A 14,417-nucleotide genomic window follows, 5' to 3' on the forward strand; every position below is an offset into this window, starting at 1 on the left:
CACAAAGCTCGTATAAATAAACCTCACTACTATTGTCTTGTCCTTCCTCCTAGTTTCATGAACGTTTTTACAAAAATTCATTTCAAACTTTCTCTAAAAATGGCACCACTTCTCAACCTCATATAGGGGAAATTAATTCTTACATGCTTCTATCGTATAAAACAAATAAACCTTTGAATTTGATTTTGAAGTATATTGCTTATTCTCTAATTTTTCATGACAGTTAATATTACAATTATATCAATCACTTAACCCAAAAAAAAAAAACACTAATAGCAAATACAAATGGCGCCAGAAAAGCACTCGCTTGATGAATCGAAGCGCAAAATTAACCCAAAAAAAAATTAAAAAACATATTTAATATGAAAAAAGACAATCAGATAATGCATACAATAATAAAATATCTAAAATACTCTCAAATACAAATTCTTCTAATATTCTTCAAACAAACTATATAACAATACAATATAAAACATTATAAAATATATTATATTAACAAACAAAACATAAGTTTTATAACAGATCTTCAATATTATATAAAAATAAATAATGTTAAATACTAATAGCAAAGCTAACAAACAATATAATTAAAACACAAAATATAAATTTTATTATATTAATTAGAAAATATATATTTAAATTATATTATAATTAATATAAATATTCCAGCAATGTTGCCCTAAACATAAACAAACTGGGCTGATATCAAAATGAGAAAAAAAAAAAAAAAGCAAAGTGAAAACAATAAGCACACTGTACAAATTCTGTTCTGAAAATTGAAATAATAGCTGCAGTTACTTAAAGAAAAAAAAAAGAAAAGAAATAATAGCTGCAGTTGCTTGAAAAGAAAACAACAGGGGTGCAGTTGCAGTAATAGTGAGTCTTGAAAAGTAAAATTTCTGAAAAGTGGGTTTGAAAAGTAAAACCTTAAGTCCCTAACTAGGTAAAAAGCAACACCATCTCAAAGAATAGCGTAAAAGGCATCAAAATAACATACAACAGTAACAATACAAAGAAACCACTGAAGAAAAAAAGAAAAAAGATCAAGAACACCAAAGACCTAACAGCAAACGATGCATGCAATCCATTCACAAATAGAAACCAATCTGAAGTTGGTTTTTAGAGGAGAGATGGCCACCGGTGGGTCGCCTGTCATAGGTGAGCTTGCCGGTGGTGAGTCGTCACCGGGAGGGTTGAGGAACTCATAGTAAGTTTTTGATCCTTAGGTGAACGGCAGTAAACAAGCAGAGGATCTAGGCTACGAAGCATGAAAACGTATAAAAAGGCCCAAAACTTTTTTGGACCATTTCTGTAATAAGTGAAAAGTTTTGGACTGATTCGCAAAATCTATAAATTTACCAAAAACACATTTCTGGCCATTACCGCGCGAATCCCGACAATCGTCTTCTTTTTCCGTCTTCTTCTTCTTCTAGCGCTTTGATTCCCGAACTCAAAGTCTCCTCTTACTGCTCTGGTGCTCCATCGTCGTCGTTGTCTTGCCTTTTTCCAGTTCCGGTTGTCATTCTCCCATTCTCTCACTTCCAAGTCCCTCACTTCCGGTTCCATTTCGTAGGTCGAGGATCGCCTCTCAATCAGTTGTGAATCCAAAAGATCAAGTCACTGTCGTCGTGCCCTCTTCCTTCGCCGTTGGTCGTTCCCCCTTCCTAATATTTTACTCTTAGTAATAAAATGGTTTTGATAATAACTATATGAAAATCAATCTCTATTATATGGATTATATGAATGAGAAAATAAATTTTTTAATATGTGAATTTTGAAGTAAAGTAAAAAATCTTATAGAAGAAATTTTGAATATGGTTGAGTATGGTTTATTTCAAAATATATATTTGATAATCTCAACTTACTTTCAAAAGAATTAAAATGAGAATTTTTTAAGTTTTCAAAATGATAGTCAACTATGTGGTTCATTCTGTTGACTATACTGTTAAGAATAGTCGATTATGCATAAGGATAGTCGACTATGCTGGTTTGATCTATCGACTATTTTTTCATCTGTCGACTATTTTTGTTCTTTAAATTCAAAATTCTCTTCATATTTTAACATCTGTCTACTATGCCTTTGTATCTATTGACTATGGAAAATTTGTGTTAGAAATAGTCGACTATGATTTTGTGTCTGTCGACTATGGTCAATTTTATTTGATAAAATAGTCTACTAATCTATTTTCTCTGTTGACTATGTGTTTCACAGAAACTTATAACGGCTAATTTTTTACGCATTAAATGCTTGCCCAACCACTCACAACGATCCAAAATTCAATCTTACCCACCATCAACTATAAATAGATGGTTGAAGACGCATTGAAGGCTGTTGAAAAATATTGAATATCTTGAACTACCGTGCCTTCACTATTACATCAAGCTTTTAACTTTTTCTCTCTGTATTTCCTTTTAAGAGGCTTGATATCTTACTGTTCTATTCTTTTAAGTCTCGATCATTCATTTAAAGAAAGAGCTTGTAATTAAGAGTTGTACTCTTAGAATCTCTACTTCATTTTCTGTATTTTTCCTAACAGTAGCTAGAGGGCCCATTAAATTGGGAGACTGTATTTTACCTAGTCAAGGACTAGAGGACCTGCTCTTATTGAGTAGGGGGTTTGATAGTGAAGTTGGTTCTAAAAATCCTTAGTGGGGAACTAAGGTAGTGGACTAAGCTTGGAAAGCTGAACCACTATAAATCTGTGTCTTCTCTGCTTTCAATTTTTACTTGCTTGTGTTTGCATTTCTGTTCCTACTCAGTGTGTTCATTCATTGATAATATCTCAATTTCATTCCTCAGAAAACTAGAATGTCTTTTATACGGTTGACACCTCATCGTGCCATTTCAAGGTCTTGAGGTTTAACGAATCTATGGTCTTCATCGACGACATCTCTATTTTTCAAAGAATTTTTTTAATTAGACCAATTCACCCCCTCTTAGTGTGTGTGCTATATCTATCACTTCCCTCGTCACCGGTCGTTCCCAATTTAAGTAACCCTTGTGTGTGTGTTCACTGGACATTTGCGCTGTTAAATGCTACGTTAGCTTTCCTATGTTTGTGATTATTGTAGAAACATTTTTGAATTAGATTGTGCAGAAGTGCTGATTTGATGTTTGGCTTGGCTATGTAAGAGAGTTCTTTATGTGTATGCACACATCTATATATATATGAATACAACTAAGATATGTATGTATTTAGGTATTTGCAGCTAGAACATATATGAAATAAATAATCTTTATACTATATCCTTGGACAATTATAGTTGAAGCTTCTTAATCTGTTGACTTTATAAAGGGTAGATGTCTTAAGAGTTAATAGAGTTATTCTAGGCAGTATTATGTTACTGCTGGTTTTCTTTTGACACTACCAATGGATTAATCCTCTTCTGGTTTTGTAACAAGGGTAGGCAGTATCATGATATTTATTAGCCAAATCAAATAAATACTTAAATAATTAGGACATAAAGTAATAAATACATATTAAATATTTTGTCAATCTTACATTAGTATTCCGTATTCCTTCCTCTCTAAGTTATGTGTTTGTGTTCTCTAAGTCTAAATTATATATTTAAATATTTTATAAATTATATTATGTTTGATTTTATTATTTAATTTTACTATTTATTTTTAATTATTAGGCCATGTAACTTTATGAATATTATTGATAATTGTTTGAATGTATTGTGGATTTTATGTTTATATTTGTTTGAATATATTATGGAACGGATTAATTATACAAATAATTATTCAACTTTACATTTTATTATTGTTTGGTCACTGAATTTTGAAATATTACCTATTAGTCACTAATATTTCAAAACTGTTACTATTTAGTCACTGAACTTTAAAATGTTACTTACTAGTCATTAATATTTCAAAATCGTTTTTCACATGTCACTAATTAGTCACTAAACTTTAAGTTCACGAGTGAATGATCAAAAATAATTTTAAAATATTAGTGATTAATAAATAATATTTTAAAATTCAATAACTAAATAGTAACAAATTTAAAATATCAGTGACTAATTGATAACATTTTAAAATTTAATGACTAAATAGTAACAGTATGTAAAATTGAGTGATTATTGGTGTAATTAACCCATTATGAAACTTATGTTTATTGTTTATCTTTGTTTATATTATGTTTGAACTATTTTTTTATAATTTTTTATATTAAAAATTATATTTACAAAAAAACTCTTATATTTTGTAAATTTATAGTTTATCTCATGTCTTCGTTTGTTACATTTCTAAAAAAAAATATCATTTTCTTATTTCTATTTTGTATCAAAAATATTTTCATTTTTATTTCCATACAACCTAGAATTAAGTGAGTTTGCTATTTGTTTCTTCGTTTGTTTTGTCTTTTTCCCCGTTCATTATGCTTATATTTGAAAGATATGAGGATTTGATCATTTAGCCAAAAAAAAATAAAGATTTTCTTCTTATTCTTGCTTTTGAGATTATTGTTCTTGTGCGGTCCCCTATCACTCATACTCTCGATTTTTACAGAAGAGATAAATTACTGGTAGAGGCTTTTGTCTCACTACGCAGAGCAAAGAGTCGAATCTACAACCTACTGATACAAATCTCAACTTATCGTGGTTTAATCACTTGAATTCAGAGTCGGTCAAACTATAAAGCCATATATGCCATGACATAAGACCCTCAAAATTAGAAGGCCCCAAATTTTTAAAATTTGTAATATATATGTATTTTTATTTTTTAATAATAAATATTTTATTAAAAAATTAAATACAAAATATTATAAATATTTTATTATATTTTGTAGGTGATTGAATTTTAATTTTTTAATCAAATGATGAAATATTTGTATAAAAATATATATTATTTATTTTTTTATAAAAAAAATTAATACTCAAAAACCTCAACAAATCTTTTCACTTAGAATCCCTAATTTCGTTTGGCCTACTCTACTTGAATTCTTGAAAGCTTATTCTTGCTCTTATCCCTTAGGTGGATTGCTTGGTGTGGAAAGTTTAGCTCTACGAGGCCACGTTCTTCTTATTATTTTTGTCATTTTTAATTTTTAATTTTATAAAATAATAAAAATGTGTTTAATTTTATATTTTTAAAATTATATTTTCAAAAATAAAAAAATTAAAATAATAAAAAAATATTTTAACTATTTTTATCACGTTCAAAAATTTTAAAATATAAAAAATACTATAAATAAAAAGAATGTCTTTTAAATAATCTTAAAATAAACATTCAAAATATAAAAATAAAAATAAATTTAAAATTAAAATACGAAAAAAGTAACCATTCCCTGTCATCCTTCTTTCTCCTTCACGTTTCTAGAGTCACCTTGATCTTATTTCTTTTTCTTTGTTTTTGTTTATTCATCCTCTATTTTTGATATATTTTTTATTGTTTAACATATAACCGTACCGTCAATATATCCCGCTCTTTTTTCAGCAAATAATTGGAAAAGGCTAGACACGTCACCCCAATAATTTGGAAGAACAAGTTTTTGCCAAATACTTACCCCTAACTAAACAGTAAACATAGATTTTCTCCAAGACGCTGTAAAATTTGGCTTAAGCCTGGATTTTATATCACCATCATAATTCAGGATGACCATTATATGTAGTGAGAAAATCAAGTGTCTCAAAAGCCAAAAGGTCGTTTGCCCATCTACATTTGTTCAACAACTGAGGGAGAGATAGAAAGAGAGAGAGAGATAAACATCCATGGACCAAAAGATATGCGTGGCAGAAGAAGAGGAAAAGGTGAGGCGTGGGTAAGGCTGAGGTCCAAGGTGAGGCGTGGCTAAGGCTTAGTATCAAAATCATACGTTCTAATTGGTCGACCCATATCACCTTATCCAGTACTCATCTCCCAACCACCCGTCTAAAATCCCCCAAACCTCACTGCACAATAATCCTTCTTTCATGAAATTGTTCAAAAACACACCATAACCCGTCACCCCCCAACACATTCCTCAGATCTCTGCCTCTCTCTCTCCATGGCTATGGCAACCCAAGCTTCCCTCTTTACCCCAACTCTCTCCACCCCAAAATCCGGGGATCGAGTTGTCGTGCCATGGAAGCAACCATCAGCTCTGTCCGTCGCAACACCCAAGCCTGCCAAGTTCATCTTGGCACGGCGGACCATTAAGGTTGCCGCGGCGGAAGGAAGCGCCGAGGCGCCGGTAAAGGAGGCCCCAGTTGGGTTCACTCCACCGGAACTGGATCCAAGCACCCCATCACCAATTTTTGGTGGCAGCACCGGAGGCCTCCTGCGCAAGGCCCAGGTGGAAGAGTTCTACGTGATCACTTGGGACTCTCCCAAGGAACAAATCTTTGAGATGCCCACTGGAGGCGCAGCCATAATGAGGCAAGGTCCAAACTTGCTGAAATTGGCTAGGAAAGAGCAGTGCTTGGCACTTGGCACAAGGCTGAGGTCCAAGTACAAGATTAAGTACCAGTTTTACAGGGTGTTCCCCAATGGAGAGGTCCAGTACTTGCACCCCAAGGATGGCGTATACCCGGAGAAGGTAAACCCCGGTCGCCAGGGAGTCGGTCAGAACATGCGGTCCATCGGAAAGAATATCAACCCAATTGAGGTCAAGTTCACTGGCAAGCAAGTATATGACTTGTGAAGTTCTTAATGCATTTCTCATATGTATGTGTGATTATGTGATAATTTTAGTTTTTGTTTGTTGCTGTAATCCTATTCCATTTTCTTCTTCTTTGAAGAAGCTAAATTGTGAAACACACTGCTGCTTCTATATTTGCTATGACATCAAAAAAGGACCTTGGATTCTATATCATGGACCCACATATATAAGGCAAAAGACACATTTGTGCCCTTGAACTTGGCTTTTAACCATTTGAGCCTGAACGTTGAGGGGACCTATTGTGCCCCTCAAGTTCTAAATTGGATCCTATTAACACCTCAAGTCTTGAATTTTGGACCCACCATGCCTCTCATTGTCCAGTCAGCACCACGCCTGAAATCACGCGTGGTTGAGGCTTGAGGGTTGAGGGGGGTGAGCGGCTAATTTTGACACTGGCGAGGAGAGGTGGGTCGCTGGTGAGGGAGGCGATTGGTCGATCGCCCACGTCAGCAGCGACCACTACCGCGTATGCCACCGTCGGCCTGGCTCCTCCTCACTGTTGTCGATTTTAGCTTCTGGAGCGACCGCCATTCAGCCACTATCGCGGTCTCTGTTCGTCGTTCAGCCACCGCCGCCGTCAGCCCATTCTTCCTTGTCGCCAACCGCCTCTGGTCCTTGCTCGACCGACCGCCATCGTCGACCGCTCGACGCTCCTGCATTGCGACCACTATCGCCGACCGAGCACTCGACGCTTCCCCTTGCATCGCGACCATCGGCCTCTCTCCTTGCTCTCTTGCAACCAACCTCGCCTCATCATTGATCTGCTTTCGCCGGTCGCTGGCAGCCGTCGGCAACCCACCCATCGCTGCTCTCGCCTTGGCCGATCGACCCACCCATTGGCTGACCAATCCATCCCCTCCCTCACCACCGACGGTTGTTTCCTTCCCCTTCCCTCGCCGACGGCCCACTGACAGTGCGCATGTATTTCCCGCGCACGCATTTGGGTTTTGAGGTGTGAGATAAGACCAAAAATGAAACTTGAGGGGTATGATAGATCCCTCTTAAAGTTCGGGGGCAGGGGCACAAATGGCTTAAAGCCCCAAATTCAAGGTCAGAAATGTGTGTTATGCCTATAAAGACCTCATAATTTGATGCCCCATTTTTATATGGGCTATAGAAAATCGTACCTGTTTGGCTTCTCAACCTAATCATTTTCCTGGAATTGCTTGGGCCAGGCTATTCAGTCTCTAGTGCACAATTAGCCTCTTCCTTCTTTCCTAATTTTCATACCTAAATCACAAGGGCAGAAGTATAGAAAATACGAGCTCAAGTTCAGGTCCTACGAAGCAGTACTACAAGTTGGGGTATTATGATCAACTTGAATTTCTGTGACTGTTAGCAGCTTATAAGTTGGGCTATTAAAATTAGCTAGCTAATGTCCACTGAATTCATATCTTCTTGTGGCCATTTAAGCCAACCTTATAGATGCATCCGTTCAGCATATACTTCAACGATCATGTCATCCCCTTGTTCAAATTCACTCCAAATTCAGCATTCAAAATGTATTTAACTTTGAATATGGATTCAAATTTGCACTAATGTTATTGATTAACTGAACACACTCCAGAGCACTCTTAATTTGATTTGTTTTAGTATTCAGACCTTAAACAAGTAATGCTATATAATTTACTACTAGCTTCCATGCATAAACTTCAATTATATACACGTCAATTCTATGATTACTCGTTCAACAAAAGGTCATTGTTGTAACTTGAAACAGTGCTGGCTCATTATTTTAATTAATTATTACGAACAATAAATGAACTGCCCGAGACCTAAGGCTTCGCCGCCGGCGACATTCTGGGCAATCTAGTCAACAAGCAACTGAAAAATTAGGAATAACCACAAGCTAATCCTTAGATTACACCTGTGCACCGTCAGTTGAGCATGATCACTATCTATCACATCTAGAATTAATTAACAGATATAAGATGCTTCGCGGGCGTACCGTACAACGAGGGTAAAACTTTGCCACGTTGATCGCAATTGTCATGGCTAATTAGGGTTTCGTAGCAACAGGAAGTTCATCAGGACAACTTGATTTCGATTACTTTGGATTCATTGTATTGACGGATACGATGTTCTCAAATCAGGGATCTCTGCTACCAAGCCGATCGATCCAGTACATTCACAGCATGGTTTCTGTCCAAACTGGTGAGGATCTGCAAAATGCAACGTATAAACAGTACGAGTCTGCGTTCTGAATATAATGCTTTGAACACGCATCTATATGTAAAAGAATTTATGAAATTCTTATTAATTTCGAGCAACTCAGACCTTGTATAATTGCAACTGATAGAAATCAGCGTGATATTCTAGCCTACTGCCTGCCAGAAAGGGGGGGGGGGGGGGGGGGGGGGGGGGGGGAATAGAAAAAATTGAACATAACTTAGTAGTCAATGGATACTTGTGAGATTTAGTTGAGGAAATTTCCCCACTCGTGAGTCGGCAAAACTTGCTTCTCCCGGAAGCCACACTAGTGGGCGAGAAAATCTGTATCAATTCATAACATTTTTGGCAAATTCAAATATGAGGAGGCGGCCTCCATGCGAGCAATGATGCTGTAGAATGGAAAACAAGTTGGAAATCAGAATGACAAACGAGTTAATTAGTATAATCAGAGACGAAGAGGACGCAATCCAAAGAAGAACCGGTTGTTCGAACCGAATTGCAGCAAAAATCCATGGATGAAGATGCAGAAGAAGAATTGGCTTTCGAGGAGAGTTACAGAATTCTGGAGGTACTGTATCCAGGTACAGTTAGGATTTCTAATTGGCTTCTGCAAACCGGAGGCGCGCGCGCGCGCGCGGCCAAGCGAAAAGAGAGCGGTCCTATTTTCTTCGGTGGTAGAAATTCTATTTTCCTTAAATGTAAAAACAAATTGTTAATGGCTTATCAATTTGGATTTTCATACTACCACTTAAATGTAAAATGAATTTTATTTTACCATTCCGATTCTTTTAAAAATAATAATAATTAATCCATTATAATTTCATATCACATTCTTGATATGCTTAAAAAAAAATGAATCAAAATTTAAGACAAAATTAAAAAAAAAACAAACCCAAACAGGGAGGCTCGAGAAAATCTTCTCGACAAAACAATCTTAAGGAGACTCTTTTGGGGGCCTCTTTTAGGTATCCCAGAAACCTCTCTTAAATTTCAGAGATATAATATTCATGAGATTTTTTAAATCATGAATTATTGAGAATATATCAACTTACTTTCAAAAATTTTATCTAAAAATCAGAAAATAACGATACCAAAAGATATGGACATTCTTTCATTTATTGACATTCTATAAATATGAAGTATTCTATTCAATCAAGATAGACAAGAAATCTTACACAAATTATTTGAATGTTTTTTTTTTGGCTAAGACTAAGTTAAGCATCATAAGAATCGAGTAGTGTTCGAGTAGTGTTCACTTGTCTTATGTTTCATAAGTTTCTCAAATATTAAAGGCTAAAATACGAACAAATTCTCGCATTTATAAATTAATTATTATATTTTAATAATAATAATTCTAATTTTATTTTAACTATTATGATTATATGAGGTATAGTTAGATTAAGTGTTAGTTTGGCAGCTATTCAACACAATTTTATCACCAAAACAATATGTTATGGTAATTTGTAATTCTTAACAAAAAAAAAAATTTATTGTGTGGTTAAAAATAAATCTTTTTGAATCTTTTCTTATTATATGAAAAAGAACTATATATATAAAAAAAAATGAAAAGATTAAGATTTATAACTTTAAACTTACTATAAAGTGCTACATATTAAAATTTAGAATTTAAAATCTATAACTTTATATAAATATAATTCATTACTTGAGGCACCCATAAATCTAAACAACAAATTAAACTATTACGACGCATGGAGCTTTTGATTCTAAATAATCGGAAACAAATCGAAATTATGACGTGGCAGATGAATATATTTAATTAAAAATAGCCAGTGGCTACAGATTTTTTTTTTTTTTTCCAGCTTTAACTCTACTGCCTCAACAATGGATTTATTTCAAAAAAGTTCGCCGGCCGGAGCTCGAATCCGCCGGACAGGGTCGGCATCACCGGGAAATCTTCCTGGCACGGAACATGATGAAACCCTACCGTGTACCAAACAACTATATCTTCGTTCACAATCCGCCTATTCCGGCACGTCCAAGCAGCCAAGCCGTCGTCACCGTGGCTTCCGTCCGCGTAAAACCCGCCGGCCCACCTCTCCGACTTGTTATAAACCGTCACCCACAGCTGATACTTGGTGTAGGCGGCCCGGATTTGTGGATAGTCATCGTCGGACAGCAGCGAAACAGCCGGTTGTCCCGTGATCAGCCGGTAGCCGATCTGATTCCCCAGCCTCGTCTTCTTGTTCGGATTCACTACTAAAAACTCAACCGGCTCGAGTCCGATCCGAGTCCTAGCCTCGGCTTCCCTCTCAATGGTTTCTCTAACGGTGGTCCAGTAGCTCTTCCTCGGCGTGCCGGGTCTGTTAGGTATGGCTCTAACCGTTTTCAGCTTTGACCTGATGAACGAGTTTTCTCTGCCGTCCATGTCCAAGTCGAGATAGTAAGTGATGAAGTGATCATGGTTGACGGCAATGGTGTTGTTTGCGACGAATGTGCCATGATCATCCTCGAATATGTGTTCGTTTTGTGGGTATGATGTTGCCTTCACCTCTAGCACGCCGGTTAGACTCACCTAAAGTCCACGAGATTTAAAAAGTGATCAAGCTTTAGTGTATACAGAATAATCTACGAGCTAGAATTCATGTAACTAACATCACTTGTGATATAAAGATATATATATATATATATATCTTGTTTATTGTGGGTTTTGGAATCTTACCACAACTTTAATGGATCCACTTTGCTTGAATACCCAGTCAAGAATGTAGTCATAATTCCCGACAGTGGCCACCATCCTGACCACCAAATTCACCTCTGGCCTCCCACCGGTTAGCTGCAAAGAGAAACAATCCATATATGAAAATCTTCACCGAGAACAGATCACAGAGATACAAGAAACAACATTTTCAAATTAGCCATGTTGTCGTGTTACCACTTGTCCAGGAAGGCCAGTTTCAGTGTGCCGCCAGGCAACATCGCCGGAATATTGCTCGAAAACACAGATTGCTCTCGGCAGTTGCTGTGGCTGTCCATCTGCTCCGGCCAAGTACCCGTTCAAATACACAGCATTGCCGGGGCAATCAGTGAGTGGTGCCAGGTTGACAGCCGAACGGCCGAATCCATATTCACCCACGTCCATGAACGTCCTGAAGTACCATTCGTTAGCGGGATCCATGTATGGAACAAATGTTTCCGATACATGCCCTCTGTAGAGCACACGCCGAGGCCTTTTTGTTCCCGGATCGAGCACTGAAGCTGTCGATATAACCAACCCAGCGCGAGCATTGAACGCGACATGGAACGCCCAATTAACCCATCTAACCTCATGGCCTGTGATGGTGAACCCGGTTTTCTCTGTTCTGTTGCAAGGGACTGAATCAGGCCCTTGACTTGAGGATTGGAAATCAGTGCCATCAGCTCCAGGCAAAGGGGCTCTAAACCTGTCAACATATTTGATAATCTGCATGGACTCAACGTCTACCAGTATGGTTATCCCCTCAATAGGCCTGGCAAAGATGTTAGTCGTTCCTTCACGATAGAAGCAAGTAACTCTAACAGCTCTTTTCGCAACAATTTCCCCGAACCAACCTGTAGTGAGTGGCAAGCAAGTGACTTCAGACAGATTCAAGCTCCTCCTGGAAATTGAATCCTTGAACTGGGGATCCTTCTTTGGCAGCCTGGCAGCTTGGATGAGCTCATTGAGAGTGAACGATGGGAAGCCATGGCCAGAGTAAACATGGTCCAATTCAATGGAGCCGGTGGCTAAGTCCACAATGAGCTCATGGGTCTCGCCCCTGGCCCGAACCACCACCTTGGCTCGGCGATAAGGAAAAGATCCATTGTTCTCGTTTGAAGATAGCCAGTTGAGAACATCTTCCTTCTCTGGCTCTTCAAGATCAACATAGTGGAAAGTCAAGTTAGAAAGGGCACCCAGGCGAGACCTCTGCACTATGAGCCTAATTTGGTTGATTTCAGTAGCTGAAAGAGGGTCTAAAGGGTGAAGAAGAGCAGCTAAAAAGCAGCATTGTAGAACAATGGCTATGGCTAGGAATTGTGTTCTCTCAGGCATTTCGTCATCCACCTTGCATGCAAGTTTTGATCCACAGTTTGTGCAGGCAATAATTCATAAAACTGAAAAGCAATTGTTTCTTTTATTGTTTTGGCAGAGATCTCACATGATGGAATTCAAAATGGCCCAAGATTATGCCAACCTTCCTTTGTAATGTGGCGATGCGCAGGCCATCATTTTGACGACGAATACTCAATAATTTCGTATATTTTGGATGTCCCTTCAACTCTTTCTTGATGTGTGAGTAAAGAATGCCGTCATTTCAGCCAAAAATGATGACCATTTAGTTTTGGACCCTTCTTTCCGGTACATACATATGTACTCCATGAGAATCATGGCCTCGCTTGTAAAATAAATTAGAGACCTTTGTCTCAAGGTGGTAGGCCACCCAAAGATATAGCTGCCTAATTCCTAGGAATTCACCACAAGGAAGAAGAGACAAAATAAGAGAAAATCCTTCTCTAAGAGAATTATTGTTTATTTAATTGATTTTACTTCACTAAAAACTACTACACAGCACTCCTATTTATAAAAGAGAATGGTATACTAGAAAAGAAAATAATTATACTAAAAATTTAAAATTAAAAATATATATATATATTCTTAAACAAATAAAAATCTTATATTATATTAAATTTTCTGACTAGAGAAGAGTCGTCATCAAGTCTTTGTTCATCTTCACCAACTTTGTAGGCATTCTTGAGGACTAAACTTCTTGTAAGGATATAGAGAAAATCTTTTTATCTTTAGATGAATTCAAATCTCCTTTATTTGGAGGTAGCAATCTTGCAAAACTTGTTCACTTACTTTTGATACAACTCATTTTGCTTCAAATTGTTTTCTTTGACTAACTCATATAGCTTCTTGATCTCTTTAGCCCTCTCATTAACACCTTCACTGAATTGTTGTTTAGTGATTTTTGGTGCAAATTTAATAGGAGTGATTAGATTTTATCCATAGACAATTTTAAAGGAACTTCGACCATCAATTTAACTTAGAGATTGATTGTAAACAAACTCTATTTGAGTCCGTAATAAATTCCATCAACAAATATTTTTGTCAATAAAGATTTTAAATAAAATTTTCAAATTTCTATTTACAACTTTAGTTTAACCATTAGTTTGCGAATATGTTATCGAACTAAACTATCATTTTTATTTTGATGACTTTCTAACCTTTTTAAAACATCTTAAAGGTCATAAATATATTCTTCAAACATATATATATATTGTATATATAAATAAATAGAAGCCTACAATTAATATGTATTTGAATTTTTTTTTAATTTTTAAAACAAATGCCTAATTATAATTGAAAAATATTTAAAGAAAAAATTTATAATTGACAAGGCATTTGTTTTTGAAAAGAAAATTTATATACAGTCCAACGGTGAGAGTCCTATTTACTACTTATGTGAGTGAAATTACATTTTCATCCTATCTCTTGCTTTTCACTTGAAAAACAAATTAAGGGTGAAAGTGTAATTTTTAACATAAATTTGTAATTTTATAAACTAAGGTAATATTCATTAATCTAGATATAAGTAAAAAAAAAGGTCATGTATAAAAAGT

At 36.1% G+C, this 14,417-nt stretch overlaps 2 protein-coding genes and 1 long non-coding RNA gene across 3 annotated transcripts; 1 reads left to right on the forward strand and 2 right to left on the reverse strand.

The window, feature by feature from the left end:
* Positions 1-5,890: 5,890 nt before the first annotated feature.
* LOC127811301 (photosystem I reaction center subunit II, chloroplastic) lies at positions 5,891-6,792 on the forward strand. The gene has a single exon (XM_052351042.1). The coding sequence runs from the start codon at positions 5,991-5,993 to the stop codon at positions 6,624-6,626; it is 636 nt and encodes a 211-aa protein (XP_052207002.1). The 5' UTR covers positions 5,891-5,990; the 3' UTR covers positions 6,627-6,792.
* A 1,471-nt stretch (positions 6,793-8,263) lies between these two features.
* LOC127811302 (uncharacterized) lies at positions 8,264-9,436 on the reverse strand. The gene is made up of 3 exons (XR_008025638.1): positions 9,309-9,436; positions 9,083-9,205; positions 8,264-8,806 (listed from the first exon to the last, which is right to left on the reverse strand). It is a non-coding gene; the product is annotated as an uncharacterized LOC127811302 (long non-coding RNA).
* A 1,090-nt stretch (positions 9,437-10,526) lies between these two features.
* On the reverse strand, positions 10,527-13,298 carry LOC127811303 (primary amine oxidase 1-like). Its single transcript, XM_052351043.1, has 3 exons — positions 11,710-13,298; positions 11,497-11,610; positions 10,527-11,349 (listed from the first exon to the last, which is right to left on the reverse strand). Exons 1-3 carry the CDS (start codon positions 12,844-12,846, stop codon positions 10,645-10,647), a joined length of 1,956 nt encoding a protein of 651 aa, XP_052207003.1. The 5' UTR covers positions 12,847-13,298; the 3' UTR covers positions 10,527-10,644.
* Between the last annotated feature and the right edge of the window lie 1,119 nt (positions 13,299-14,417).

Source organism: Diospyros lotus, chromosome 10, assembly GCF_014633365.1.
Source record: "Diospyros lotus cultivar Yz01 chromosome 10, ASM1463336v1, whole genome shotgun sequence".
In the NCBI taxonomy this organism is placed as follows: Eukaryota; Viridiplantae; Streptophyta; class Magnoliopsida; order Ericales; family Ebenaceae; genus Diospyros; species Diospyros lotus.

What these genes read in the sequence shown, in the direction of transcription:
- LOC127811301 (XM_052351042.1), top strand. Translation starts at nt 5,991, where the DNA reads ATGGCTATGGCAACCCAAGCTTCCCTCTTTACCCCAACTCTCTCCACC.
- LOC127811303 (XM_052351043.1), bottom strand. Translation starts at nt 12,846, where the DNA reads ATGCCTGAGAGAACACAATTCCTAGCCATAGCCATTGTTCTACAATGC. An exon ending in CTGGCCTTCCTGGACAAGTG is followed by an intron (nt 11,611 to 11,709) that starts GTAACACGACAA and finishes TTCTCTTTGCAG; the next exon opens with CTAACCGGTGGGAGGCCAGA. An exon ending in GTGGATCCATTAAAGTTGTG is followed by an intron (nt 11,350 to 11,496) that starts GTAAGATTCCAA and finishes CGTGGACTTTAG; the next exon opens with GTGAGTCTAACCGGCGTGCT.